General features: G+C 44.9%; 1 protein-coding gene across 12 annotated transcripts in view; it reads right to left on the bottom strand.

Annotated features, from left to right (window-relative positions):
- Positions 1-9,161, bottom strand: part of C7H16orf46 (chromosome 7 C16orf46 homolog) — a 63,693-nt gene extending 54,532 nt beyond the window's left edge. For 3 of the 12 annotated variants that reach the window (XM_029608148.1, XM_029608147.1, XM_029608146.1), the window contains exons 1-3: positions 8,971-9,159; positions 8,567-8,637; positions 2,824-3,053 (exon numbers count right to left, since the gene is read on the bottom strand). In XM_029608148.1, the coding sequence (XP_029464008.1) occupies positions 2,824-3,018 (195 nt within the window). In that variant the 5' untranslated portion in view covers positions 3,019-3,053; positions 8,567-8,637; positions 8,971-9,159. Of the gene's footprint in view, positions 1-2,823; positions 3,054-8,566; positions 8,638-8,913 lie in introns of all 12 variants that reach the window. The other 9 variants (XM_029608144.1, XM_029608149.1, XM_029608142.1 and 6 more) reach the window with 9 other exon arrangements.
- Between the last annotated feature and the right edge of the window lie 18,224 nt (positions 9,162-27,385).

Here is a 27,385-nt window from a genome sequence, read left to right as displayed (position 1 = left end):
ATAAGGGATCAGTAAGCCGCTGCTAATCTTACTGGAATCTAGGTTTAGGACTGCAAATATTTAGATAATCAAAATCACCTTTGATCTCGTTAAACATAAGAAGAGAAGTCTGATTCCAACAGACGGCTGGAATCAAACTTTGAAGCTTTATACATTTACTCAGATTGACTCTGCAAATGTTATTAGAAATCCAAACCAAAGTATTCCAAATCTTCAAACTTTTCAAATATAAAAGTGAATCTGAAAGGGTGTGCCTTTGAAGCAAGTGAAAATAGAGATCTGAGCGCAGTGATGCACAATCAGTATTTATCCCAGTGAAGCCAACAGTGTTTCTTATTTATCCAATAAAAAAAACACCAGTGATTTGTCTCAGCTGGACGTCACTTACGTAAGTCTGAATGCAACATGAATTTAATCTAGTTTATCCAATCTATGCCCAGGAAACAAAAAAATGTGATTTCACTTGTGATCGGTTTGGTCTTTACAGCAGAACTAGAAAAGGTACAGAAGTGGGTGACAATGATAAAAGAGATGGAATATATCTCCTATGACAGGCTATGCAGGCTAGGACTCTTCAGTTTGGAAAAGGGTTAGCTGAGAGGGGACACAATAGTTTATAAAATCATGAGTGGGGTGGAATGGGTAAATAAAATAGTTATTTACCCTTTTAAATATTACTAAAAACAAGGGGACACTCTATGAAACCATCAGTAGATTTAAAACAGATTGTAGAAAGTACTTTTACACTCAGCACACTGTCAAGCTGTGGAACCTGTTGCCAGAGGATGTGATCAAGGTGAGTTTAAAAGAGGTTTGGACAAGTTCCTGGAGAAAATGTGCATAACATGTTATTAGCCAGGTAAAGAAAGCTGTTGCTATCTCTGAGACTGAGTAAAAGGAGTTAGATCTATTTTATGGAATTTGCCAGGTACTTGTGACCTGAATTGGCCACTGTCAAAGACAGGATGTTGGATTTGATGGACCTCGGTCTGACCCAGCATGACAATTCTTATGTACAAGTTGTACTGCTGATGATGTTGACCAACCATGTGTTACAAACACACTTTTCCTATTGCAAAATTTATTGCAGTATTGCTCTATTTCTTTAATTGTATGTCATCTGTTACATGCTGTGTGTGAGACGTGAGACCTATGTGAATACTCTTGATTGTGGAAACTACCTCAGCTTAGTACCTAGTTTGAAGTTTACTTTCATCTGTATTAAGTAATTGAAAGCAAAAAAGTTATTCAGAGCCACCAGCTGGCATGGGCGTGCTGCCGGGCTGAGTGCTGAAGCCTTGAAGTAAAAAAAAAAAAATATCAAAAATGAATATTTGTGTGCCTGAGAGTGAACCAGCCATGAAATGTCATCTCTGACCTAAAACCCCACCACATGCTGCATATGCTCACCTGAAGCTGAGCTAAACAGGATTTTCGTCAGCCAGCTTTATCCTGCAGTTACAGCCCTGCAAAAAGCTTCTGTTACTAACATGCAAAGATGCGGGTGGCACCTTTATTGAGGCATAAACTTTCAAGCTTAAGAGTCCACTTTCTCCTGTGACATGAGGAGCAAACATGACTTTTATATCATTCAAAGAACTAACATGCCGATACAGAAAAGCGCGCGGGAGAGCCAGCGAGCGCCCGCTCTCCCGGCACGCGCACAGGCCACTCTCCTGGGCGCGCGATTCAGGAGGGTGACATATGCAAATTAGGGCCTGCGGTAATAAAGGAGGAGCTAGGGACACAGGTACGTCCCTAGCGCCTCCTTTTTGACAGGAGCGGCGGCTGTCGGCGGGTTTGACAGCCGACGCTCAATTTTGCCGGTGTCTGTTCTGAAACCCGCTGACAGCCACAGGTTCAGAAAACAGACGCCGGCATAAATGAGCATCCGTCTTCCGACCCGCGGGTCGATTTTAAATTTATTTATTTATTTTTTTTACTTTTGGGGCCTCTGACTTAATATCGCTATGATATTAAGTCAGAGGGTGTACAGAAAAGCAGTTTTTTTCTGCTTTTCTGTACACTCCTTGGTGCCGGCCGAAATTAACGCCAGCCTTTGGGCAGGTGTTAATTTCTGAAAGTAAAATGTGCGGTTTGGCTGTGATCCTCTGTTTCTAGCCTCCCAGGCAATGGGGGCTAAGGACACCGCCTCCTCCTTGGGCTTCGATGGAAACAGTGAGAGAAATAAGAAGGATGGGGAGGGGGACTGGGAGGAGAGCGAGTAAGGTCTGCATGACTTGGGTGGGATAGAGCAGGGCAAAGAGAGAAGAGTGAGAGGCAAGTGTTAAAATGACAACAACAGAACTGAATTCACTGCATCCAAAATGGACTGGTACCAATTTATCAGAAAAAACTAAGCAATCCCAGTCGAGGGAAGTCCACAAAAAGGATCAAGTAAAGAATGTTCCAGCCTTGTGTCTATAACACCCAAAGGGTAATGGTAAGCTGTTAATGCACTTTTACATCATAGTGAGCTCTGGAAACACAAACACCATTTTGCCCCACACCACCTCTCCGAAGGAAAGACTCCCTGAGGGAACTTACAACAATCCCTTGGGCAGCCTTCATCTGGGGGCAAACTAGCTTTACTCATTCAGATTGTCTTTCCAGAGCTCACCATGATGTGAAAATGCATTAATAACTTACCCTTTATCTCTGAGCATTATAGACAAATGACATCCCCCAAAAGGATCAATTCAAAAACTCTCTCATTATAAGCAAACATCCAGACATATACTTCATTATGTAGAAAGACTTAAATGTCATGGCTAAGGAATGTTGTTCATAAGCTGCACTTAAAGATATTAAAATATAACTTACTGCTCCCTCCCATCCTGTTCCAATAACATATTCCATAGAATTTTCATCTTCCTCTGAATTCTTTTCACTGATCCTTAAAAGACTAAAAACAAGATTCCTTCCTGTTTCATTTAGATTTGAATTTCTCCACTGGACTACTTCTTGTTGATTCTCATTTTTTTCCAAAACCAATTCTTTTTCATTACAGGATTCCATAATGGCCCCACTCCTTTACTGGTTTATCATTCAGGCTGCAATTCAAAATGTTAACTTTTAAAGGATATAATAATAAACCAAATGCAATCAAGAACTTACTTCAGCTTAAACATTTGATTTCAAATGTGTAATGTTTTGATAGTAACTATTGTTTTTATGGGTTTGTAGAACATTTTAAAAATGATTATGTATAGATGGTAATTAAATGCAAATAAGTGATATAGAAATATTATTTTTTCATAGAAACATAGAAAATGATGGCAGATAAGGCCCACATTGCCCCTCTAGTCTGCCTAATTTCCTTCCTGATGTAATTTCTTTATTCATCAACATAATTCTATATAAAATGAATCTCATTCACTCCACATTCACATCATAAAAAAGTCCATAAAAACCAGGCTAAAAACAACTCTCTTATATACCAGTATCAATTTATTTATTTATAAAGTTTTTCTATACCGTTGCACAGAAAAGAATTCTATCTCCACGGTTTACAAAGTAACACTTGAAAGAAAAACATTGAAAAAGGAATAAAAATACACAACAAAATCATGTAGTATAAATTAATGTAAAAGTCATTAAAGAACTAAAAATGTCGTTATAGCAAGCTAAAAAGATAATAGTAAAGCATAAAATTACGTGGATCTCAGCTAGTGTCTTGAGTATCAGTCTCAAATGCCTGTTGGAAAAGCAACGTTTTTAGGCCTTTTTTAAATCTCTTCAAGTTGTGCTGAAGTCTTAAGTGTTGTGGCAAAGATTAATGAAAACTATTGCAATACACAAAATATGCATAAATGATAAATATATATTATAATATTTATAGGCACAATGATGTTAACCTGTGGGCGAGTACCTTTTTAAAAAACATTTAAGGACTTGGGAAAAGGTGCATTATAATTCAATATGTGTCTGTACAGTTAATATTTCGAGTAAAGAAGCAAGAAATTCATTGGTAAACCCGAATGATAATTGCATGTTTTAGCTTTTAAGGAAGCTGCTAAAAGGATTGGCTACAAGTGTGTCAGGTTAGTGTTTATCAGTCGGATTATAGCTGGCAGTCTGATGACTGACTCATGTGATAGGCGTTTGAGTAGAGCTTTTGTTTTGTAGATTTGGGTCTTCGAAACAAGGGTGCCTTGTAGGGAATGTGACCAGCAGTTTTCGCATGATGGTAGAAGGCCAAAACCCCAATATATAACATGGGAATGTAATAAGATATATATATGATTGTGAAAGGGAATGCGACAACTATGACTACATGCCCATAGAAGACTAACATTTACGCTTGAAATATGCTTAAGATGGTATTTTATGCACAAATGAATAAAAGTGCAAATAAAAGCATGAAGAAAGATATAAAATAGATGCCATACGAGACATGTTACCTATGAGAGGCATTATATAAATGAATGGTGATGTTTTTTGAATGTACAATGGTATAACATGCAAAAAAAAGGGAGCACAATTTTTGCATTGCATTTGACAAAGTCCCTCATGAGAGGCTTCTAACAAAACTAAAAAGTCATGGGATAGGAGGCGATGTCCTTTCGTGGATTACAAACTGGTTGAAAGACAGAAAACAGGGAGTGGGATTAAATGGTCAATTTTCTCTGTGGAAAAGGGTAAACAGCGGAGTGCCTCAGGGATCTGTACTTGGACCGGTGCTTTTCAATATATATATAAATGATCTGGAAAGGAATACGACGAGTGAGGTTATCAAATTTGCGGATGATACAAAATTATTCAGAGTAGTTAAATCACAAGCGGATTGTGATACATTACAGGAAGACCTTGCAAGACTGGAAGATTGGGCATCCAAATGGCAGATGAAATTTAATGTGGACAAGTGCAAGGTGTTGCATACAGGGAAAAATAACCCTTGCTGTAGTTACACGATGTTAGGTTCCATATTAGGAACTACCACCCAGGAAAAAGATCTAGGCATCATAGTGGATAATACTTTAAAATTGTCGGCTCAGTGTGCTGCAGCAGTCAAAAAAGCAAACAGAATATTAGGAATTATTAGGAAGGGAATGGTTAATAAAACGGAAAATGTCATAATGCCTCTATATCGCTCCATGGTGAGACCACACCTGGAATACTGTGTACAATTCTGGTCACCACATCTCAAAAAAGATATAGTTGCGATGGAGAAGGTACAGAGAAGGGCAACCAAAATGATAAAGGGGATGGAACAGCTCCCCTATGAGGAAAGGCTGAAGAGGTTAGGGCTGTTCAGCTTGGAGAAGAGACGGCTGAGGGGGGATATGATAGAGGTCTTTAAGATCATGAGAGGTCTTGAACGAGTAGATGTGACTCGGTTATTTACATTTTCGAATAATAGAAGGACTAGGAGGCATCCCATGAAGTTAGCAAGTAGCACATTTAAAACTAATCGGAGAAAATTCTTTTTCACTCAATGTACAATAAAGCTCTGAAATTTGTTGCCAGAGGATGTGGTTAGTGCGGTTAGTGTAGCTGGGTTCAAAAAAGGTTTGGAGAAGTTCTTGGAGAAGTCCATTATAGGAATGTGAATTGTTTTTGAACGATTAAAATTATCGTCAGATAATTTTAAAATCGTCCTAAATCATTAGAGTGAACGATACAATACAAATGCCCCCGATTTATCGTCAGGGGCATTTGTATTGTATCGTTAAATAGGGCACGGGAATTATCTGGGGGAGGGCGGGAAAACCGGCACACCAAAACAACCCCTAAACCCACCCCGACCCTTTAAAACCAATTCCTTACCCTCCCCCACCCTCCCGAACCCCCCCAAAATGTTAAATTACCTGGTGGTCCAGTGGGGGGGGATCCCGGCGCGATCTCCCGCTCTCGGGCCATCGGCGCCATTTTGGCTGCCACTAATTAAAATGGCGCCGATGGCCCGATAAAAAAAAAAACCCACCCGACCCTTTAAATCGACCCCCCTTAGCCTCCCCCACCCTCCCGACCCTTTTTTTTTTTTTTAGGGAGGCCCGCGCCGCTAAAAAAAAAAAACCACCCGACCCTTTAAATCGACCCCCCCCTCCCAACCCCCCCCCAAAACCTTTTAAAATTACCTGGTGGTCTAGGGGGGCCTCGGGGAGAGATTTCCCGTTCCCAGGCATCAGCTGTTCTAAAAAAAAAAATGGCGCCGATGCCCCTTTGCCCTTACCATGTGATAGGGCATCGGCGCCATTTTCTTTTAGAACAGCTGATGCCTGGGAACGGGAAATCTCTCCCCGAGGCCCCCCTGGACCACCAGGTAATTTTAAAAGGTTTTGGGGGGGGGTCGGGAGGGTGGGGTCGATTTAAAGGGTCGGGTGGGGTTTTTTTTAGCGGCGCGGGCCTCCCTAAAAAAAATTAGCGATGTGAATTGGAATCGGAAACGATTCCAATTCACATATCTTAACGATCAGATTTCCCCCCCCCCCCCCCCCAGCCAAATCTGATCGTTAAGACGATCTGGCACACGATTCACATCTCTAGTCCATTAACTGCTATTAATCAATTTTACTTAGGGAATAGCCACTGCTATTAATTGCATCAGTAGCATGGGATCTTCTTAGTTTTTGGGTACTTGCCAGGCTCTTGTGGCCTGGTTTGGCCTCTGTTGGAAACAGGATGCTGGGCTTGATGGATCTTTGGCCTGACCCAGCATGGCAATTTCTTATGTTCTTATATGTTTGAAAGAACATTGGCATACAAATCAATTGGGGATATTTGTTGTTGTTATGTGATATGGTTGTATAAAAACAAATGTGGAAAGGGTTCCGATAATATATTTTATATTCATCATTGTGCATATAAATATTATATATATTTATCATTTATGCATATTTTTTGTATTGCAATAAATTTCACTAATCATTGATACTGGTATAGAAGAGAATTGTTTTTAGTCCGCTTTTTACGGACTATTTTATGGTATGAATGTGGCGTGAATGAGATTCATTTTATATAGAATTATGTTGATGAATGAAGGAATTTTCAATGTAAATTGTGAGTTAAGATAGACTCTCAATTATTTTATTTTATATTTACTTATATTTTGAGAGTCACGTGTAATTTCACCCATATTAGTTTACCTTCCTGATGTAAAGCCATAGACACCAGCTGATCTCTGGCTCTCTCTTCATTTCTTTGCAATTACAGATCCTCTGGGTTTATCCCAGGCTTTCTTGAATTCCAGTGCCATTTTTGTTTTCACCATGTCCACTGAAGGACAGTTCTATATACTCCACTACCCTCTGTGAAGAAATACATTTTGATGCTACTCCTGCGTCCCTTGCAGCCTCATACTGTAGCCTTTTGTTCTGGAGCACTCTTGCCTAAGGAAAAGGTTAGTTCCTAATGCATTATTTCTATCCTGGTATTATTTAAGTGCCTCTATGATAACCCCCCCCTTATTTCTTCTCACCACTATTTAAGTCCTTCAGTCTCATCTCATAGACCTTATGGTGTAGACCCTGCACCATTTTGGTAACCTCTCTCTGGACTGTCTCCACCCTTTCTGTATCCTTTCAAAGTTATGGCCTCCAAAATCACACACAATATTCTAGGTAAGGTGTAACCAGTGATGTATAAAGAGGTATCGCTTCTTTTATCTACCTCCCTTTGCACCCCAGCATCTCTCTGACAAATGCCTTATCAAGCTGTTTTGCCACATTGAGGTAATCAAACATGATCACCCCGAAGTCTCTCTCTCCTGGTTTGTGCACATCACTATTTCACCTCCTAATGTGTACCACTCCTTTGGACTTCCGCACCCCAAATTATTACATTAATAAAGTGGCAACTTATATTTGGAGACAGCAATTGTCAAATGCATTTACTCAGGTAAATCACTATCTACCTGGGTAAAATGACCTGACTGAATATTACCCTTTTCAAATGTGGCTCCCATAACAGACTTACTAAGCCACAATAAGAAGAGGCATTCTCTGTGGGCAAGTTTAGGTTGGAGGCATAAAATGGCACATGTGCAGTTGCAAAGTGTACATGTGCTATTTTGCCACAGGTCAATCACCTGCACAAGTAGGTGCTTCTAATATCTATACTTTGCACTCCCTAAATTTCCAAAAGTAACAAAGGTGTTTCTCCTTACAAATTTGCATAAAGCATGCACATAAAACGTGCCCACATATTTTACAACCAAATGAGCAATTAGAAAATTGCCCCTAAGATCTTCTAGGTAAACAACTCTCTGCCCAACAAAAAGCAGGAGTACAAGAACTGTCATTCAAATGTAGGAACTGTTTCTCAAAAGAGAGCTCTGGCACATTTCTGATTATTTAGACTGCATGAAAACAAGACATCAAAAGTCGACTGAGGAGGATCCAGAAACATGGTTAGTATTTTATGATAGCAGCATCACTGCAAGTTAGAAACACTTTCATCCCAATATTCAACAGCAAGGTATGTATTCATTTGGGAATCTCTGCCAAACTGATTACCATCACAGAGCCCGACTCCTGCGGGAGGAAAACTGTAAATCCTCTGCAGCCTGTAGTCAGGACCTGCAGGAAGTCGAAAGATCCCAGGCCTTTTTTTTCTCTTCATTTACCTTTCAAGTCCCAGCTCTCTCAGCCCCTGCATTTGCTGCAACCTCCAGCTGTTTGCGTCCGAGATTCAGTCCTGAAAATATCAGAAGATCTCGTCAAAGCCAAGAAATGCCCCACGTGTAAATGATGAACGCCCCCTCCGGATACTGTCCTGACACCCAGACTCCCTTCCTACCGTCAGAAGCCTCGGGACTATTCCCGCTCCCTCCCGTTTGTCACGGACCAGCGGCCTCGAGACTCCCCCCTTCCCCGCTTATCAAGGACCGACGGCCTCGAGACTCTTTCCCCCGTTCCTCTCACGGACCGGCGGCCCCGACACGATCCCCCCCCCCTCTCTCTCTGAACTCACCGGACCCCGGATGTACCGCCTTCCCCCCACCCCCGCCACCAGCTCAACGGAGCTCACAGTTAGCCAGGATCGGAGCACCACTGAAACAAACCGTGACCGTTACTATGGGTTACAGCCGCTGACGCCGGCCGGAAGGAAAGCGCTCCCGGACGGAAGTGACCTCAGCAGGCCCGTGTCCCTAGGTGACGCTCCTCTGAGCGTTCTCCGCGTAGTGTGACGCAGCCCAGCGTTCTATTTGAACTAGACCCCGTTCAAGCGTACGGCATCCGTACGGATGGCTACAATGGATCCTTGGAGCAAGCCCAGTTAAGAACTTTTTACTTGGGCCCCTGAAATCAAAATGCAAAGTACATTTTGGTCTATCCTAGAAGTAATAAAGCTGAAGGCAACCCGGCGCAATGAGAACATTACATTTCTTAGCGTCTAGACCAGTGGTTCTCCACCTTTTTTTCTATCAGGCCACACCTTAGAGATACTGCTCACATGTGTGACACACTGAAATCATGGGACTTAATATAAACACATGCACTGCATCCACAGCAGTCCCCCATTTCCTAATAATGGGTGCAGGGCAGAGCTAAGACATTTCCCTGTGCAACTTATCATGCAAAACAAGATATTCTGATTCTGCTGTCATCTTAATAACAGCATCACAAACCTCCTCTACTACCAGGTACATTGTAAAATAACACAGACAAACCCCACTCCGTACCTGTCTATCAAACCTGCCATACCTCAGTAGCAGTAACTCCAAGAAATGAAACAGCAATAGCCCTACCCTTGAAAAGGCACAGTTCACCATCAGTGCAATGTAATATTGAGAAAAAACAACAAATAAGGCTGATACAAACTTCTAGTAAAGTATCTCATCTCAGTCACATACACACAGAATACAGACAGACCTGCCTTCACCAAATATAGAATAAAAGACTACCACCACAAATTACAAATGTGGAAACAAAACCTGGAGTGGAAACCAATCCTGGCATGGAAACCCCAAGACCACCTTCTGCATGCAGTGCAAAACGAGACTAGAAACAAAAATATTTCCTCCTACACTAAGCAAAGTTCAAAGAGAGAATAAATGCATATTCTCAAAATTGACATATGTATGACCCTTGTAACCAGTCACTCCCATGCCCCCATCACCCCTCACTTCTCCCAACTACTCAATCATCCCGTCACATGCGTATATCCCTGTCCAACATTCCCAACATCCCCCACCGCACATCCTATTCCCTTGCTCCCTCTCTCCCATGTTCAACTTTCTGCCCTTCTCTCTCCCCTTCCCTACCCAGAATACCACTGATCACCTCTTTCCTATCCCTTCCTGCTCCCCTCTCCCCAACCCAGCTGCTCCACACCTCCATCACTTCCATCTCTCTTCCCTATTCAGCAGCCCACAACCCCTCCCTCCTCTGCCTCTCCCTACCCAGCAATCCCCAACCTCCTTTCCTCCACCCTTGACTCCTTCTCTCCCCATGCCTTCCTGCCCAGTACATTTCCTCCTCCTGTCGCCCAGCCAGCAGAAAAAAATGTGTCCAATCCAGAGTCTTTCTCCCTCTTTATCAGCAGCAAATGAGGGCAAGAAGCATGGAGGAGAGGAAGATGAGGCAGCAGCAGCGGATCTATAGAGCATGCACATTTCTCCCTCATGCTCCTGCTTTCACATCCAGGTCCCATGGGATGAAGAGCATCAACAGCCTCACTGCCAGGACAGGTAGGGGAAGATAACGTTGGTGTCCTGCTGGGCCCATATGAACAAGAGTTGGTGATATCACGCTCTGATCTGGGAGGAGGACAGAACAACCTCCCTCTGGCCAGGAAGAAGAGAAGGAAGCAAGAGCAGTTTCCTGTCATACCCAATAAAAGAGAAGTCAGCCAACTTCTGCCCAGACTGATGAAAGATCAGTCTTCTGCTGGCTCTGTGACACACCTCCCAGGATTTTGCGACACACTACTGTGTCCCGACTGTGTCCCCTGTTGAGAACCACTGGTCTAGACTGATGAATCCAGAATCAGTGGGTTATGCACCTCTACCATCATTTGGAGATGGAGCAAAGTTGACATCATAGTATATATACCCCTGTAGTGATATCAGCCCACCAATATTCTCCATCTCCAACAGATTATTCCTGGGGGAATTCTGCGCTACTGCGGAATGCAGAATTTGCGCAGAATTCCCCCTTCCCGCAGATTTCCTCTCTCACCTCTCAGATTTCCTCCCTCGTCTCCCTTCCTGCAGATTTTCACCGTCCCCTTGCCGATTTCCTCCCTCCAAAACCGGAAGCGCACGGACAGCGGCCATCACGAGAGTGGGGGCATCTCAATACGGCAGAAAATAGCAGAGGAGACCCTGGCATGCCTCCACCATTGGCGGGTCGCACTCAATGGTGAAGATGAAGGCCCGGCATGCCGTTTGCAGCGAAAAGGGAAGGCCCCTGTGTGCCACGAACGGTGCGCTGGACCTTCATCTTCGCCGTGAACGGAGAGCGTCTCGCAGCATGCCGGTGAGAGAGAATGTGTGTGTGAGAGAGGGGAGGGTGACAGCATGGTTGGTGAGAGGGGGGGTGGGGAAGGTGAGGGAGGAAGAGGGTGTGAGAGCGTGGGAGTTAAGAGAGGGTGGGTGGGGGGATGCTTGAGTGTGGGTTTCAAAGAGAGGGAGCCTATATGAGGGGAAGGGGATGCCGGTGAGAGAGAATGTGTATGTGAGAGAGGAGAGGGGGTGTGGGGGAGGCTGAAAGACAGCTTGGTTGGTAAGAGGGGGAGTAGGGGGGATGCTTGTGGGTTTCAGAGAGGGAGCCGAGGGGAGGGGAGGGTGACAGAGCAAGAGGGTGAGAGAGAGCATGGGAGGTAAAAGAGGGGGGCTGGGGGGATGCTTGAGTGTGGGTTTCAGAGAGTGGGAGCCTATATGAGGAGATTGTGAAGGAGTGTGTATGTGTTTGAGAGATTGGGAGCTCGTGTGTATGAAAAAGGGATCATGTGTATGTGAGGGTGCTAGCCTGTGTGAAGGGATTTTGTATGTGAGGGAGCCTGTATGAGGGTGTGTGTATGTATATTAGAGAGAGGGATGGACAGAGGGAGCCTGTAATGAGAACAGTAATGAGGGATGGACAGAGGGAGCCTGTAATGAGAGAGGGACAGTAATGAGAACAGGGTCAAAATCTGGGACTGGTACTAGAGTAGAAAGGGTTGAGCCTAGAGGTGAAGGGGAGAGATATTGGCAGGTGGAGGAGTTGGGGCCGGAGAGGGCAAAGTGGCCAGGGGAGTAGGGAAAGTGAATGGAAGGGACACTCTTACAGTGAATTTCTAGGGAAATTCTGCTCAAAATATTTAAAATTCTGCAACTTTAAGTAACAACTTTTTTCTGTAATAATTTAAAATGTAGTTACTTAAAGACTGTCATGTAAATTGTGTTATTTTGACCAATATAAAGTTTGCAGAATTTTTAGTTTTTCTGAAGTGGAAGCCTAGAGGTAAGAGAGCGGCTCAGGCCCTGTAGACTCAGAGTGTGTGTGTGTGTGTGTGTGTGTGTGTGTGTATATGAGAGTAAGTTGAGAGACTGAGTGTGAGTGAGAGAGTTGAGAGACTGTGTGTGGGAGTGAGAGCCTGTTTGATCGGAGAGACAGCATGTGAGAGCCTCTATGTGTGTGTGAGGGTGAACATGTGAGTGAGAGCCTGTGAGTTTGTATGAGAGTGAGACAGCATTTGAAAGAGAGAGCATTTTAGAGTGAGAGCCTCGTGTATGTGTGTGTATGTGTGGAGACTGCATATGAGTGTGAGAGCCTGTGTGTGTGTGTATGTGTGCGTATATGTGAGAGAGCGAGAGAGACAGCGTGTGAGAATGAGAACCCGAGTGTGTGTTTGAGGGAAGGAGGGTAGAAGGAAAGAAGACAGGTGGATAGAGAAGGAACAGAAAAAATGGAGACTATGTTACGATTCTGGCTGCTGTGCAGCCTCCTCACCACCAGAGGCTCCCCATGAGCACGCTCCCCTGGCAGGCCTGGCCTTCCTTGTCTACCTGCCCCATTTCCAGAACTTTCTATTTAACCCCGCCTAGCACATGCCTCAGTGCTTCGGTATCCAGTTCCTTTGGGCTCCCTGCTTTAGCCATCTGTTCCTTGCCTTGTACCCCGGGCATCCTGCTTTCCTGCCTTGCTTTGTGGCCTATGGCCTTCTGGTTCTTTGCTGATCTTGCTCTGTGGTCTACAGGCATTCCAGTTCTTGCTTGCCTTCTTGTCCCCTCTCTCCCTGAATCCCTTTGTAGCTGTGCTATTACTCTTCTGCTTGCCCCTGCTTCCCTTGCACTTCTTTGCCTTGCTGGCTTCAGGCATTTTCCTGTGTCATGTTCAGTGTAGTCCTTGTCCTAGTTTGTCCAGTCCTGTCATTGTCTGTCTTCCTTGCTCTGGTTCCCCTCCTCCAGTTCACGCTTACCTGCACCCAGTCTCACCCTTACCTGCACACTATTCTGATTTCACCCATACCTGCACTCAGTTCCAGTGTATCAGTTCACGCTTACCTGCATTCACATCCATGCATATCCACGTTCTCTTCCAGTGTTTCCTGAAGTTCACCTTTACCACCACGCACCCAGCTCTAGAGACCCTTCTCAGCCTGCACCCAGCTCCAGAGACTCTACCCAGCCTCGCCAGATCACCTGCAATTGCTCCCGTCCTCCTGTCCTGTGTCACTCCTGCAGATGGTGTTCACCACCAGGCTACAGCCCAAAACCGTAACACCCTGTAAAAGGAATTGGCAAGAGACCAAGAAAGGGAAGGTGGGGAAAAAAAAGCCTGTGGCCAACCAATTAGAAAGCTAAGAACAGACAGCAAAGGTAAAAAAAAAAAAATCATTTTTGACTTTTTAGTGATTGGCACATGTTCTCTTTGTGAATGTGCAAGAGTAGTACTTTCTCTATGCTGATCTCGTACTATATGAGAACATCATGTAGGAACTGGAAGCCCCGCAAACATTTAATACCGCGGGGCCTGCACAAAGGAGGCAGCAGAACGGGCTTCAGTACTAGTAGCAGTGATCGGCACGTCCCCAATAGTCACGTGGCAGCAGTGGCAGCAGAGGAACGAGAGAGGCTCCGAGGTTGCTGGCAAAAGAAAGAGGGGGTTTACCTTCAGAGTGTGCATGTGTATGAACGGGAGTCTGCCTGCAGGCCCGGCGCAACCGGGTGTGCACACGTGCATTTGCATGGGGCTGCACATCTGGGAGGGCGGCAGTCGTGCCGCCCCCGTGCCCTGCCAGCTCCCTCAGCCCGGCTGCACTGCAGCCTGCTCGCCCCACCCAATCCCGGCTTGTAATCGGAACCGCTCAGCGTTCAGGGAACGACTGCTTCTTCCTCTTCCTTTCCGGGGGAGGGAAGCAATGGCAGCCGCGTCAGGCTCCCTTCCACGAATCGAGGCGGGGCGGTGCCTCTCTGGAAAACGCCAGCGATGGGCAAGCGGGGGTGGAGTTGGGAGGCGGCGAGGCGGTGCTGTCCCCTTCCAGGCCCGAGGCGCAGAGCCGGGGCCCCCGAAAACGAACAAAAACTAAACGGGGAAAAATGAAACCGGCCCAAAAAAAATGACGCGGGAAAACGAAGCTCAAAAAAACCCCACCCCAAGCATTAAAATTCACTTTAATACATTAAATACAACCCCCCCCCCCCACCATCCCGATCCCTCCCCATGACTTTCTAACATCCCTGATAATCCAGAGGGGTCCCGCGAGGGATTTCTCCCTCCGTGCCGTCGGGCTGTCTGGCCTGCCTCGATCAAAATGGCGCTGATAGCCTTTGACCTACTATGTCACAGGGGGTACCGGTGCCATTGGTCAGCCCCTGTTACATGGCCATCGGCGCCATCTTGTGCTCCTACCATGTGACAGGGGCTGACCAATGGCTCGGGTAGCAAAGGCTATCGGCGCCATTTTGATTACTGGCAGCCGACGGTCCGAGTGCAGGAGGTCGTTCCCGGACCCCCGCTGGACCACCAGAGACTTTTGGCAAGTCTTGGGGGACCCTCCTGACCCCCACAAGACTTGCCAGTCTAGCAATTGATTCCTGAAAGTCTTTAAAAGTGTGCATAAAAAAGATTTTATTAAAACATAAATATTTATGAAAATAAGAATAAAAATGAAACCATGTGAATATTTTTTTTTTTTAAACTGAGGACCAAATCATGTAAAAAATAGCTGTAATAGGCAAAGAGTCAAAACTGGCATACACCTTTACATAAAAAATCTAATATAATAAAAAAAGGTTTGCAGTAGTTGAAACAAAAGTTAACCGAGTTAGTATTTATACTTAAGCGGAGTTCTGCCGCAATCTTCAAGTTAAAAAAACCGAATGTAAAAACAGCTAATAACATGAATATCGTGTTTGTTAAGAAACAATAAGAACAATAAAAAAGGAAGTTTAAGCACTTCGCTACACATCGACTGAGAAAGTCAACGCGAGCCAGCGGATATGCCAACCTCAATAATAATGCATATAGTTCAAAACGTACTTTTTATGTGCAAAGGAACCGCATGTACCCTCTCCCTTCTAATCATGAACAATAACTGAGGAGTCTGAGCAGGGGTTTTTTATACGCTCAGAAGCGCGCCAAAACGGATGTCAATCAAGAAAAGGGAGGTGTGACAAAAAAATGCCCGTATGTGACAGCTGAGTGACGTAGCGATTTAAATGTCTTTGAAAACCAAAGGGCAGTTGTCAAAACAATTAAAAAATAAATAAGAATAAAAATTGTAAAAACTAACTTGGTAAAACACCGATGGTAAAGCATGAGAGCTAACAATAAAGATAAGCGGTAAAAGGACTGTAATTAAAAAAAAGGGAGGATAAAGCCGTGATTTTTTTCTTTTTGCTTATGATCGCAGCATTGCAGGGACTCAGCACAAACTGGCAAAAGTAGTTGCACCTTTGACCGTATAAATAATAAAAAAATACTGGAAAAGCAATAAATAATAACCCAAAAATAAAATACTATAACATAAAATGCTAGATTAAACCTACTAAAAAAGGGATAAAAATAGAGTAAACATAATTAGCATATATATGCGCACTGAAAATAATGAAAAAATGATAAAATTAAATTAAATACTAGGTAAAATCATGCAAAAAATAAAAGCATCAACCATGAAATAGAATTTTTTAAAGAAAAACAGAATAGTCTATTTCCAAATTGAGATCTTTTGGTTCCATGGTTTTAAACTCAAAAATATATATCTGTTCTAACTGCAATAATAAGTTATCCAAATTGCCACCTCGCCAATTGGGAAATGGTTGATGCAATACACAAAACTTGTAATCGTTAAAGTTGTGGTTCATCTGTAATGTATGCAAAACTAAAGGCTTCGACTCAACTTTTCTTTTTATACTGCTCTTATGTTCTATGTTTTAGCTGTCACATACGGGCAATTCTTTTAGTATATCCCTCTGTTTTTTGTTTGACATTAATCTTAGCGCCTTTTCTAGCAATTTTAAAATCTACTTCTTTGTTTTTAATTATTTTATTTCACAGTCCTTCACCGTCTATTCTGATTTTTATTTCATATCAGGCGCGTAAAAACGTGCATCCAGACTGGGCATTCATTTTTTCAACACAGGATGCAATATTCAAATGAGTTGCCACGGTAAAAATGACATGCTAGGGATAAATTGTGTATCCCTAGCGCTCAAAAGCATTGGACGCCCAGGAGACATGGCTGTGCACGGATTAGGGAAATGGACGCTTGTCCGTTTTATCCTGCTTCAGATAATTTATCGGCACAATATACATACACAACATACACGGCCTGGAGCATGTATTTGTGTGCGCAAATACTTTTTTTTTTCATCAAGCCTTTCATTTTTTAAATAATTTTTAGTCATCACAAAGAGTAGATTTTAGTATCACGACAATACTAAGAAGAAGGAACCACAGAAAAGCAGTATTTTTTGTTTTTTAGTTGAGCCCTTGACACGCAGCAAGACTTTATGCCAGCTCCAAGGTTGGCGTTAAATTTGCCATGTTAAAAAGTGCGCCTGGGGTGCACGGGGATATTTTGCATCAGGGTAATAGCTAATAGCCTCATCTACATGGAATTTACATATGATGTGCGCTATTAAGTATGCATTTGTATGGACATACGTTTTGGACACGCTAAGCCACTTATTGCATCAGGTGTTAGTCTAGCGCAACCAAAACCCACGTCCAACTGCGGGTTAACCTGTGCGTGTTAAGTTCGGTGTGTCTTGAACTTAATAGTGGGCCCTTGGGTCGAGGCAAGTAAAGACTCCACCCACAGGAAGGAGCCCTGTGGGCTCTTACCCCAACAGGCAAGGTCTCAATAGAGATGACAACTTTATTGTACAGCTCTCTGTGCTCTCTGTGCTCCGGGCTCACTCTCTTCCCATTGTGTTCCCTTTCTGCTGTCTGGGAAGGGAGGGGGCCGGGTCAGGAAGCAGAGGGCTATCCTTTGGCTAAGTGAGATTCAGCCCAGCTGGAAGGCAGTAAATCTTCAGCCAGTCTGCTGCCCCTTTCAGGTTTCTGCCACCCTAGGCACAGGCCTAGTGTGCCTATTGACAAATCCAGACCTGTGAATATCCTGAAAAACAGACATATCCATGGCACTCCAGGATCGAAGTTGCTTACCTCTGCCTTAGAGGAAACACTGGAACAATGAAATGTAAACTATTGTGAAAACAGAAAGAGGATGTTCATGGAAACATTAGTGAATAAAACATGGTTTCTTTTTTTTATTTAAATATACTGTTACTTGTGGAACCTTCCCCAGCTACTATTTCTTGCTCCCAACCCTATCGCTCTTCTGTTGCTGGCTGGACCCAGCACTCTCATCCCTCCCAACCCTGACCTGCAGATTAACAGACCTCCACCACTCCCAGTCCAGCTCAGGCCAACCCAATCCAACCCAACTATTTTCACCGTCCACTGAGGCACCCTCCCTCTTCCTGCCGCAAAAGCCACTGCCTTTATTTTTCCTCCAGCTGTACAGCTCTATGTTTTGCCGTGCTAGGGGCTTTTCAAAGTGCAGGCATTGCAGATCACAGCCACCAGCGGAATAGCGTGGCACCTGACAGGCAGCAGTGCTGGGACAGGGCCAAAAAAACCCGCAACCTAGCATTAGGGGTCAATATTCAAATGGTTTGTCCAGCTAAATTTGGGACCTAGCCAAACTGCAGGCTTTTAAAATTCCTGCACTCTGACCACCTCCAAGTAATCCAGCTAATTAGTTAGCTGCATAAAACTTAGCCAAATAACTTGGAGGCATTCTGGGGCAGAGATAATTTATGTTAGCCGGTCGTAAGTTTATCCAGATGTTATTTGGCTATATTCCTCAGAGCACCTAATCAGCAGTGCTCCTCCGAATATCCCAGACAAGTTACCCAGCTAACCTTAGCCAGAAAATGTGTCTGCTCCCTGCGTTGCTGAATGTTGGGCTCATTATTTAAAGAACTCATTCATTTCTGTAGTGGCACACAGCTTTCATACTTTTTCTTTGAATCCTTTCCATGAGATAGTTGAATTCCTTCCTTTCTTCTTGGCGGAGCTATAGTCAAACTAGTCAATTTATGTCGGTTTCAGAAATGAGGTTGTACAAGCTCGAAATGTATTCAAAGCTGCCAAACAAAAGCCGGCAAGTAACTGCCAAAGCCGACCACACTGCGGAGTGCCCATGTCACCTGCTCAATAGGAGGGGCTCGTTTTTCCTCATTCAACAAAATTCATGGCTCAGACGCTACCGATGTGAAGGAAAAAAAAAAAGGCTTATCAAAAATGTTGGATTAAAAATGGGTGAATACTAGAGCTCTTTGACCTTGAAAGCCAGTAGCACTCAGCAGTTCGTCATTCTGGTGCTATCCTTGAGAGACGTGTTCTGGCTGATATCCTAAGCAGATGGCTATAAAAGGAACTTGCACAGCCATTTGACCTTTATGGCATCCGTGGCATGAAGTGCTGTCATCAATCTAAGTATCAGACGGTGAGGAAACATCCTGCGTGTTTTGTACATAGCCACATGATGTGACTGGAAGTATATTATTTCAGTGTTTTTTCAACCTGAGTTCCCTGAAGGTACCTAAAGGGTTCCTGGCGCTGCCAGTCCCAATTCTTGAATAACTGCTCTTTGGGGAGGAGGGGGTTGTTTGAGCTGCACACTGCCTGAATTCCTGATCTGTTCTTGCTAGATCGTGGGAACAACGAGTTTGGGCACTCAGTGCCCGAAGGGAAAGGCTGATCTGGGGTATGGGCCAGAAGCTCACATCAGGAGAAAGCGAGGGGAGAAAATCAAACTAAGGGGTGTGAAGAGGGACCAATGTGATGGGCGTTGGGACAGGCTGGTGGAGGAGATGAGTGAGACTGCTGGGGGCACATTGACAGGGGATGACTGAGGCTGGAGGGAGGATGATCGAGACAGATAGGGGGCGCTCAGAGCAGAAGGGGGTGTGCACTGAGGAAGGGCGATTGAGGCTGAGGGAGATTTAGAGAGGCACTTCAATCTGGGGATACTCCCTGCTCTTCCAAGGATTCCTTCAACCATAGAAGAAGTTACACCCAGAGCTAATGGAGCCTACTTCCCAGGGATCCTCTGGGTTCATCCCAAGCTGTTTTGAATTCCATGACCTCTCTTGTCTTCGCTGCCTTTCCGTGAAGAAATAACTCCTGATGTTGTCTCTGAAAGGGAGATGGCTGCGGTGAAGGCACGTGAAGTCATGGAATTCAAAAGAGCTTGGGATGGGACTGCCGGGTACTTCTGTGAGCTGAGCAGCTGTGGATAGTTGAGCTCCTGCCACGCTACCTGTATTGCAGACTTTGTGCATGATATTCTGCCTCAGAAACTCACTGTGACTTTCTCCAGAGACGCTGGTTGAAGTTCCTTACCAGCTCTATGGGCCGAGAAAAGCGATTAAAACTGAAGCTTCAGAGCCTTAAGGCAGCTTCAGCTTCCGATGACAAGCTGGATGATTCTGTAATGAACATGGCTGGCAGTAAGGACTTGGTCATGCACCTGCTGGATACTTTCGTGTCTAAAATCACTAAGATACTCAATTCAGGGCTGGGTATCATGGACAAAATAGCTCAGCTGAAAGCACATGGCTGGATGAAGTAGAGACTAGAATTTTGGAGCTGGAGGACTCTCTCATCACCATGCGTATCAAATTAGATAAAATTGGAGAAATGACTTACCTGATAATTTTGTTTTCCTTAGCGTAGACAAATGGACTCAGGACCAGTGGGTTTATGCTCCCCTGCCAGCAGACGGAGATGAAGCAAGCTGACGTCACAGTATATATCAGCGCTTCTCAACCGGTGTGTCGCGACACTCCAGTGTGTCGCCAAGCAGCGGCAGGTGTGTCGCGTGCTACCGGTCTCCCGCTGCTCTTCCCTCCTCTTCCTTCAACGAGTGAGAGAGGGACAGTCTTCCACTGCTGCCGTTGCCACCCGGGCTATCAGCACGTCCAAGCCCGGATGGGAACGGCAGCAGTGTTAGTGGAGGCAGGCAACTGCGGCCCGGGCCTTTTCTTCTTCTCGCAGCTGCCCCAACCCTGGCCCGGAACAGGAAGTGATGTGCAGTGGGGTGCACGGGAAGAAGAAAGAGCCATGCTGCACGAAAAAGTAGCACCAGCAGCATCGGCCCCGAGCAGTAGCGTGGGCCCGGAGCAAAATCAGAAGCAGCCAGAAATCGGCACAGGAGACAGCAGAATTAGCCTCCCGTGGCCGATGGGATTCTTCTTTCTTGGCCTGCGGGGGCTGGAGGAGGAGGCCGCTGCAGCTACCATTTGTGCTGGGGGGGGGGGTTCAGGAAGTGAGAGAGAGACAGACAGCCAGCCTGTTTGTAAGTGAGAGAATGTATATGTGATTGAGAGTGTGCATGTGTAACTGTGACTGAGAGCCTGTGTGTAAGTGAGAGCATTTGATTGAGATCATCTATGGAAGTGTGTGAGATAGAGCATGTGTGTGATTGAGAGAAACTGGTCAGAGAGGTGATGTGTGTGTATATAGGAGAGACAATGGAAGTGACTGGTCAGGGAGAATACTGGAGTATGTATGTGTGTGAGAGAGAAAGTGATTATGGGAATGAGAAGCCTGTGCATGTGGAGAGAGCTAGCAAAGGAGTGCAAAACCTGGGTGTGTGTGAGACACAGCATGGGAGGGAGAAGCCTGTATATCTGAAAGAGAACATGGGAGTGGAAAGCCTCTGTGTGTGTGTGTGTGTGTGCACATGAGAGAGAAAGAGACTGTTTGGGAAGGTGACTGATGTGTCTGTGTGTAAGAGAAAGACTGGTCAGGAGATGATTGGTGTGTGAGAGATAGAAACTGGTATATGAGTGTGACTGGTATGTATGTGTGAGAGAGAAAGAAAGTGATTATGGGAATGAGAAGCCTGTACATATGAAGAGAGCTAGCATAGGAGTGAGAAACCTGGGTGTGTGTGAGACACAGCATGGGAGTGAGAAGCCTGTATATCTGAAAGAGAACATGGGAGTGGGAAGCCCGTGTGTGTGCATGAGAGAAAGAGACTGTTCGGGAAGGTGACTGGTGTGTCTGTGTGTAAGAGAGAGACTGGTCGGGAGATGATTGGTGTGTGTGTAAGAGAAAGATTGGTCGGGAGATGATTGGTGTGTGAAAGACAGAAACCAGTCATGGGGGTGTAACTGGTATGTGTGTGTGTGAGAGACAGAGAGACTGGTCATGGGCCCTAAGGAAGAGAGCCATGAGTACAGAGCTGCATCCACTACTGCTGCTTCTGGTGTGTGCTACTGGCCTGCATGGAAGAGGAGTAGGAGAGCTGCTGGAGGAGGTTAGTAAAGGTGGCTTTTTAAGTTTATTTTTCTTGATTGACTGCCATTTTAATTACTGAATATTATGTGATGTGTCTGCTGTTTTGAAATATTTTATTGATGTTTGGAAAATTTTAAATAATTGTTATGGGTTTTTAATTGTTGGATATTATTCTGTTCATAGTTGTTGTGAAACATTTATTCTGCTTATTAGTATAGTTATACAATTATTTCTGTGTTGGGATCTATACCTGCTTGTCAATTTCTGTTTTCCTAACAGGAGGTGTATTGGCCTTTATGGCCTGATTTTAATATTTGTAGTGTGACTTTTCATAGATAGGGTTGCTCCTGTTTGAGTGTATTCCATAATACAGGTGTAACTGTGTGCGGATTAATTTATGTGCATTACTGCAGATCCTGGGAGTATGTTAGGTCGGTTCTGTGTATGTGACCGAGGTGAGGTATTTTACTACCATGTAAGCATTTGTATCGGTCTTATTTGTTATATTTTCTCAAGAGGACATGCATTGGTGGTAAACTGCTGTCTTTTCATAAGTAGGGCTATTGAGCCTGGTAGTAAGAGTTTGTGAAGTCAGGTGCTGGGTTATCTGGGGCTGGAGACAGAACGCCTTTGCCCCTTAGCTCCCCTTTACAGAAATTCACACATTTCTGGAAGGCTTGTGGTTTGGTCTGCATGGCCCAGCTTTGGGAGGATGGGGTATTCTGGACCTTAGCTTCTCTCACTTAGGAATTTGAGATACTCACACATACTCATAATTATTTACAATTGCACCATGCCCTGGCTGACATTGTAGACCTGTCTGTCCCCATGCAACCTCTGAATGATATGGAAAATTATCTGAGTTATCCAGAGGCTTTTTCTAAGAGGACCACTGCTATCCATTGGGGGGGACGGGGATGCTGTTTATTCGTAAATTTGAAGCAGTGACCTCCCAGTCACTGGTAGATAAATGTAACGCAGATCGGAATATCACTTTAGATGCTAAAACCTGGCATAGTATATGACTACGGCCCATTGTAGTTTGCTATGCATAAGGTAGGTTGAATTGATAGTTAGGTTACTGCACAGAATGTACTGCATACCAGTTTTTTATGCTAAACTGTTCCCTAATTCTGATCCTCAGTGCTGGAGAGCATGTGGGGAGATAGGTGCATTTGTTCAAATGTTGTGGCATTGTCTGGGGATCCAACAATTCTGGATGCAAGTTACCCAAGAGATTGCCGACGTCCTTGGTTTTCCTGTCCATACTGCACCCTTAGCAGGTCTGTTGGGAAGGTGGGAGGTTCGCTGGTTCCTCGCAGGAACAGGGTCCATGTTGGCCAACTCCTGTTGGCAGCCCATTTAATTAGAGGCACATTTTGGAAGCGCAATCCCTGCTTAGACCAGTGATGTGCTCAGGTCCATTGAGCATCTGCATAATGCTTTGGAACACAAAAAGTTTAAGTTCCCTGCCGTTTGGGGGATATACCTTCAATGCTATGGAATGGCTGTGTGATAAGTATATTCTTCATGCCTATGTTTAGCGACTGGCCTGTGTGTATATCTTTCTGCTCGCAGATATTCTATGCTAACTGCATTCAGCGGCGACTGAAGCTGTAATCCTTTTCCACTGTTCAATTTGTATGCCGAGAAAAGTTTATAAATAAAGAGTTTAAAAAAAAAAAAAAAGAGCTTGGGATATACCCAGAGGATTCCTAGTGGCTAAAAGGATGGAAATGAAGCTAAGGGTTAACTTGCATTGGGGGTAACCTGCACAGAGCGGTAATTACCAACCTTAACCAAATAAAAAAATGAATTTATTAAAAAAGAAAAGCTTGCTGGGCAGACTGGATGGAGCACTTGGGTCTTTTTCTGCCGTCATTTCTATGTTACTACATTACTGTGCAGGATGCATGCACAGATCTGGTGAAAAACCAAACACCTCTGTCACAGTCTTCCTGTCCTCCCAACACCCACACGCACAGAGAACAATCTTGCAAGTCTTCTGTCCCTTTAGAAAGTAGGATACAAAGGTTGAAAAAACACAATATGAAAGATATGAATCCTTGAGAAATACACACACAAGAAGGAAAACTGGTGCCTAGTGATTAATGAACAAGTCTTCCAGTCAGAAGGCTACAGCTGTATGGTATTTTAATATTATCTTATAAGTCTTTGTAACTCTATGTAAAAAATCATGAGACCACAGCCACAGCTGCAAGTTTAGCAAAATGCATGGGACTGCAAGTAGTTTAGTAAAAATATGTTTATAACATGTATTTTCATAATTGCAAGTAAACTTGTAAAGGCAGGGACATATACACCAGCAGGGAATATAATAATCCCTATATGCAGTATATAAAAGCAGTTTGTAGCCATGGTGTTTGTGTGTGTGCACACGTTCTGAACAGCAGACGCATGCGCTATTTGCAAACACCGAGGGCTAAGTCCTTCCAGTATGTGCACAGAGCGGCTGCTGGGTGTCGGAGGAAATCCCGTGGCTCAACCGCGCCATCTTCACTGTGATGCCTGTTGGGGCAGGAACAACGGCTGGCCCCGGGGAAGTGCCGGCTGGGGGACATGCTGGACCACTCAGCTAGGCAGAAGGAGGGACAGAGTGCACATGGCTTTTGTTGAGGGGGGGAGGGAGGGGAACAATAGGAGAGAAGTCATGTTTTGGGTGACTCTTCTTACTAGTGATCAATAATCAGGAAACAGCTGATCGTGGAAGGCAGTGAATTTGACATCAAATGGGTAAAAACCGGGATCTCGAGGAGACAAAGCAAGGAGAAGAATACCAACAAATTTGCCAGCATCCAGGAGTCAGGACTAAGAGAAGAGCTGCGCTGGACTGGCCATCTGCATGGACATGCTGTGATTTTGGATATGTTCCCCTTTTTGGATTCTGAAAGTCATTCTTAGCATTTGGGGGTACATGGAAAAAAGCTGCGTGTTCGCTATTGTATCTGTTGCTTTATTGCCTGGGAGTAATCTGCTGCTACTGGGACAGGTTCCCAGGGACCAAGATCCCTAAGTGGCACCAGCATTACTACTGATACCGGTAACGTTTCCTGCTCCAGTGCTGCTACAAGGACCAATATGCTGCGTTTAGCTTGAAAACCATTGCTCAGGGAAACCTTGCCATGCTATATTTAGGGCAATTGATTTTTGCTCATTTTCACTAAGGTAATACGAGGAATTTCTTTCCAACTGAAATTGCTTAACATAGCTCAGCTCAAAAATCACATCGTCAATAATGCATGGAGCTTGCACTAATTACCTCGCAGCAAGCAAATGTGGCTTGATCATTCTAAGTGAGGATCTGGGAAGCTTGCTGATTTACAAGTAGACGTAGGCTGTGAACCAGGGGTCAAATCCCACTGCTGCTCTTTGTGACCGTTGCCTCAGGTACAAAACTTACAGGCCGATGCAATAAGGTATTTCCAGCCAAGCGTGTGGTTTTACTCACGGCTGAGCGTGCATTTTGTGCATGTAAGATTAGCCAGAGATGCAGCAAGGAGATTAGAGCATCTAAAACACGTACTGGAAGGTACCCAACGCGCGGAAATGAAGACAGCTACCGGTATTACCGCAGGAAAGCATAGACTGAGCACCCAACGCACAGGTTTCTATGCGGGAAAATTAATTCCAGCTCTGGAGGTGGAGTAAAGTTTACTCACAATCAGGCCGATACAGTACAGTGCGCTCCAGTGGAGCGCACTGTTAACCTGCGGTTGGACGTGCGTTTTCGACGCGCTAGCTTTACCCCTTATTCAGTAAGGGGTAATAGCGCGTCAAAAACGCGCGTCCAACCTCCCCGAAACTAATAGCGCCCGCAAGATGCAAATGCATGTTGATGGCCCTATTAGTTATTCCCGCGCGATTCAGAAAGTAAAATGTGCGGCCAAGCCACACATTTTACTTTCAGAAATTAATGCTTGCCAAAGGCTGGCACCAGGAAAGTGTACAGAAAAGCAGTAAAAACTGCTTTTCTGTACACCCTCTGACTTAATATCATGGCAATATTAAGTCGGAGGTCCCAAAGTAAAAAATAATAAAAAATAAAACAAATTTAAAATCGGCCCGTGGCTTGAAAACCGGACGCTCAATTTTGCCAGCGTCCGGTTTTTGAACGCATGGCTGTCAGCGGGTTTGAGAACTGACGCCGGCAAAATTGAGCGTTGGCTGTCAAACCCGCTGACAGCCGACGCTCCTGTCAAAAAAGAGGCGCTAGAGACGCGCTAGTGTCCCTAGCGCCTCTTTTTACCGCGGGCCCTCATTTAAATACTGAATCACGCGTACAGGAGAGTGGCCTGTGCGTGCGCCGGGAGAGCGGGCAAGCGGCCACTCTCCTGCGACTTTTACTGAATCAGCCTGAGTAAAGGGCTCATGAGAAAGAGAAAATATTTGGCCCTCTGTCTTGTGATTAATGAGGCCGGTAAAATTGAGCGTCGGCTGTCAAACCCGCTGACAGCCGCCGCTCCTGTCAAAAAGGAGGCGCTAGGGACGCGCTAGTGTCCCTAGCGCCTCCTTTTACCGCGGACCCTCATTTAAATACTCGATCGCGCGCCCAAGAGAGTGGCCTGGGCGCACGTTGGGAGCGCCGGCTCTCCCGCGGTTTTTACTGTATCGGCCCGAATGAGAGCTATTAAAAACTGCACCCCCCCCCACCAGGGTTTGCATAATCTCCTACCACTGCTTATTTCTGTACTGCCACTTGGAATATGCGGTGGTGTACAGAAACACGAGATAGTCCCTTCTCCACAGAGTTTACAGTCTATTCAAGCAGAAGAGAAAGGACAAATAAGAGGGAATTTCATTTATTAGGGAAAATGGTTTAAATCAGCAACAGTATGATTAGGAGAACCAAGGGTTAAGGTTCAAAAGCAGCCTCAAACAGATGGTTATTTAGGTTAAATCTGAATACGGCTAGAGAAGGCAGCATGAGGCACTGACTCAGTTAAGTCTGTTCCAGGCTCGCAGAGCAGCAAAATGAAAGCACAGAGTCTGGGGCTGGAGGTGGAGGAAAAGGGCACAGATAAGGGGGACGTGCCTGCTGAGCAGCATTCATGAGAGGTGTAGGGAGTGAGCAGCAAGGAGAGGTAAGGAAGAGCTGCAGAATGAATACAGTTACAGGTGAGGAAGAAACCTGAAGTGTACATGGAAACGGGCAGGAAGCCAATGTGTTGCCGGAGAAGGGGGGAGGGGGGGTGTTATATGGGTGTAGCGACACTGGCGGCAGATAAGTTACGCAGGCAAATGCTGAATAGACTGCAGTGGAAAAAGATGGCTCAATGGGAGATCTGTGAGTGGCAAGTTGCAGTGGTCTAAGTGGGAGCTGATGGGTGTGAATAAGGGTTCTGGTATTGAGTTCGGAAAGGACAGGTTTTGGTGGTGTTAGAGAAAGAGAAATGACATTACTTGGCAGTGATTTGGTGTGTGGAGAAATACAGAAGTCAAGTATGACCCCCAAGGCCATGGGCTGAGGCCAGGGACTGGGAGGATAACATGTTTACAAACAGAAAAAGGGGAAGGGGAGGGGACAGGATGGCCGCAAGTCAGTAGACGCCATGCTGCTGAGCTTTCTTTTCCTGCATAGTTTCTTGTTCTAATCTGACGTGGCACCAAAGAGGAAGGGGGGAAATCGGGGTTTTTCCCAACGAATCCTCTTTACCTCCTGGCCAGCAGTCGATTGT

This window comes from Rhinatrema bivittatum, chromosome 7, assembly GCF_901001135.1.
Source record: "Rhinatrema bivittatum chromosome 7, aRhiBiv1.1, whole genome shotgun sequence".
NCBI classification, from domain to species: Eukaryota; Metazoa; Chordata; class Amphibia; order Gymnophiona; family Rhinatrematidae; genus Rhinatrema; species Rhinatrema bivittatum.
The sequence above is the reverse complement of the archived record's forward strand: the minus strand, read 5'-3'. Positions and strand labels throughout refer to the sequence as shown.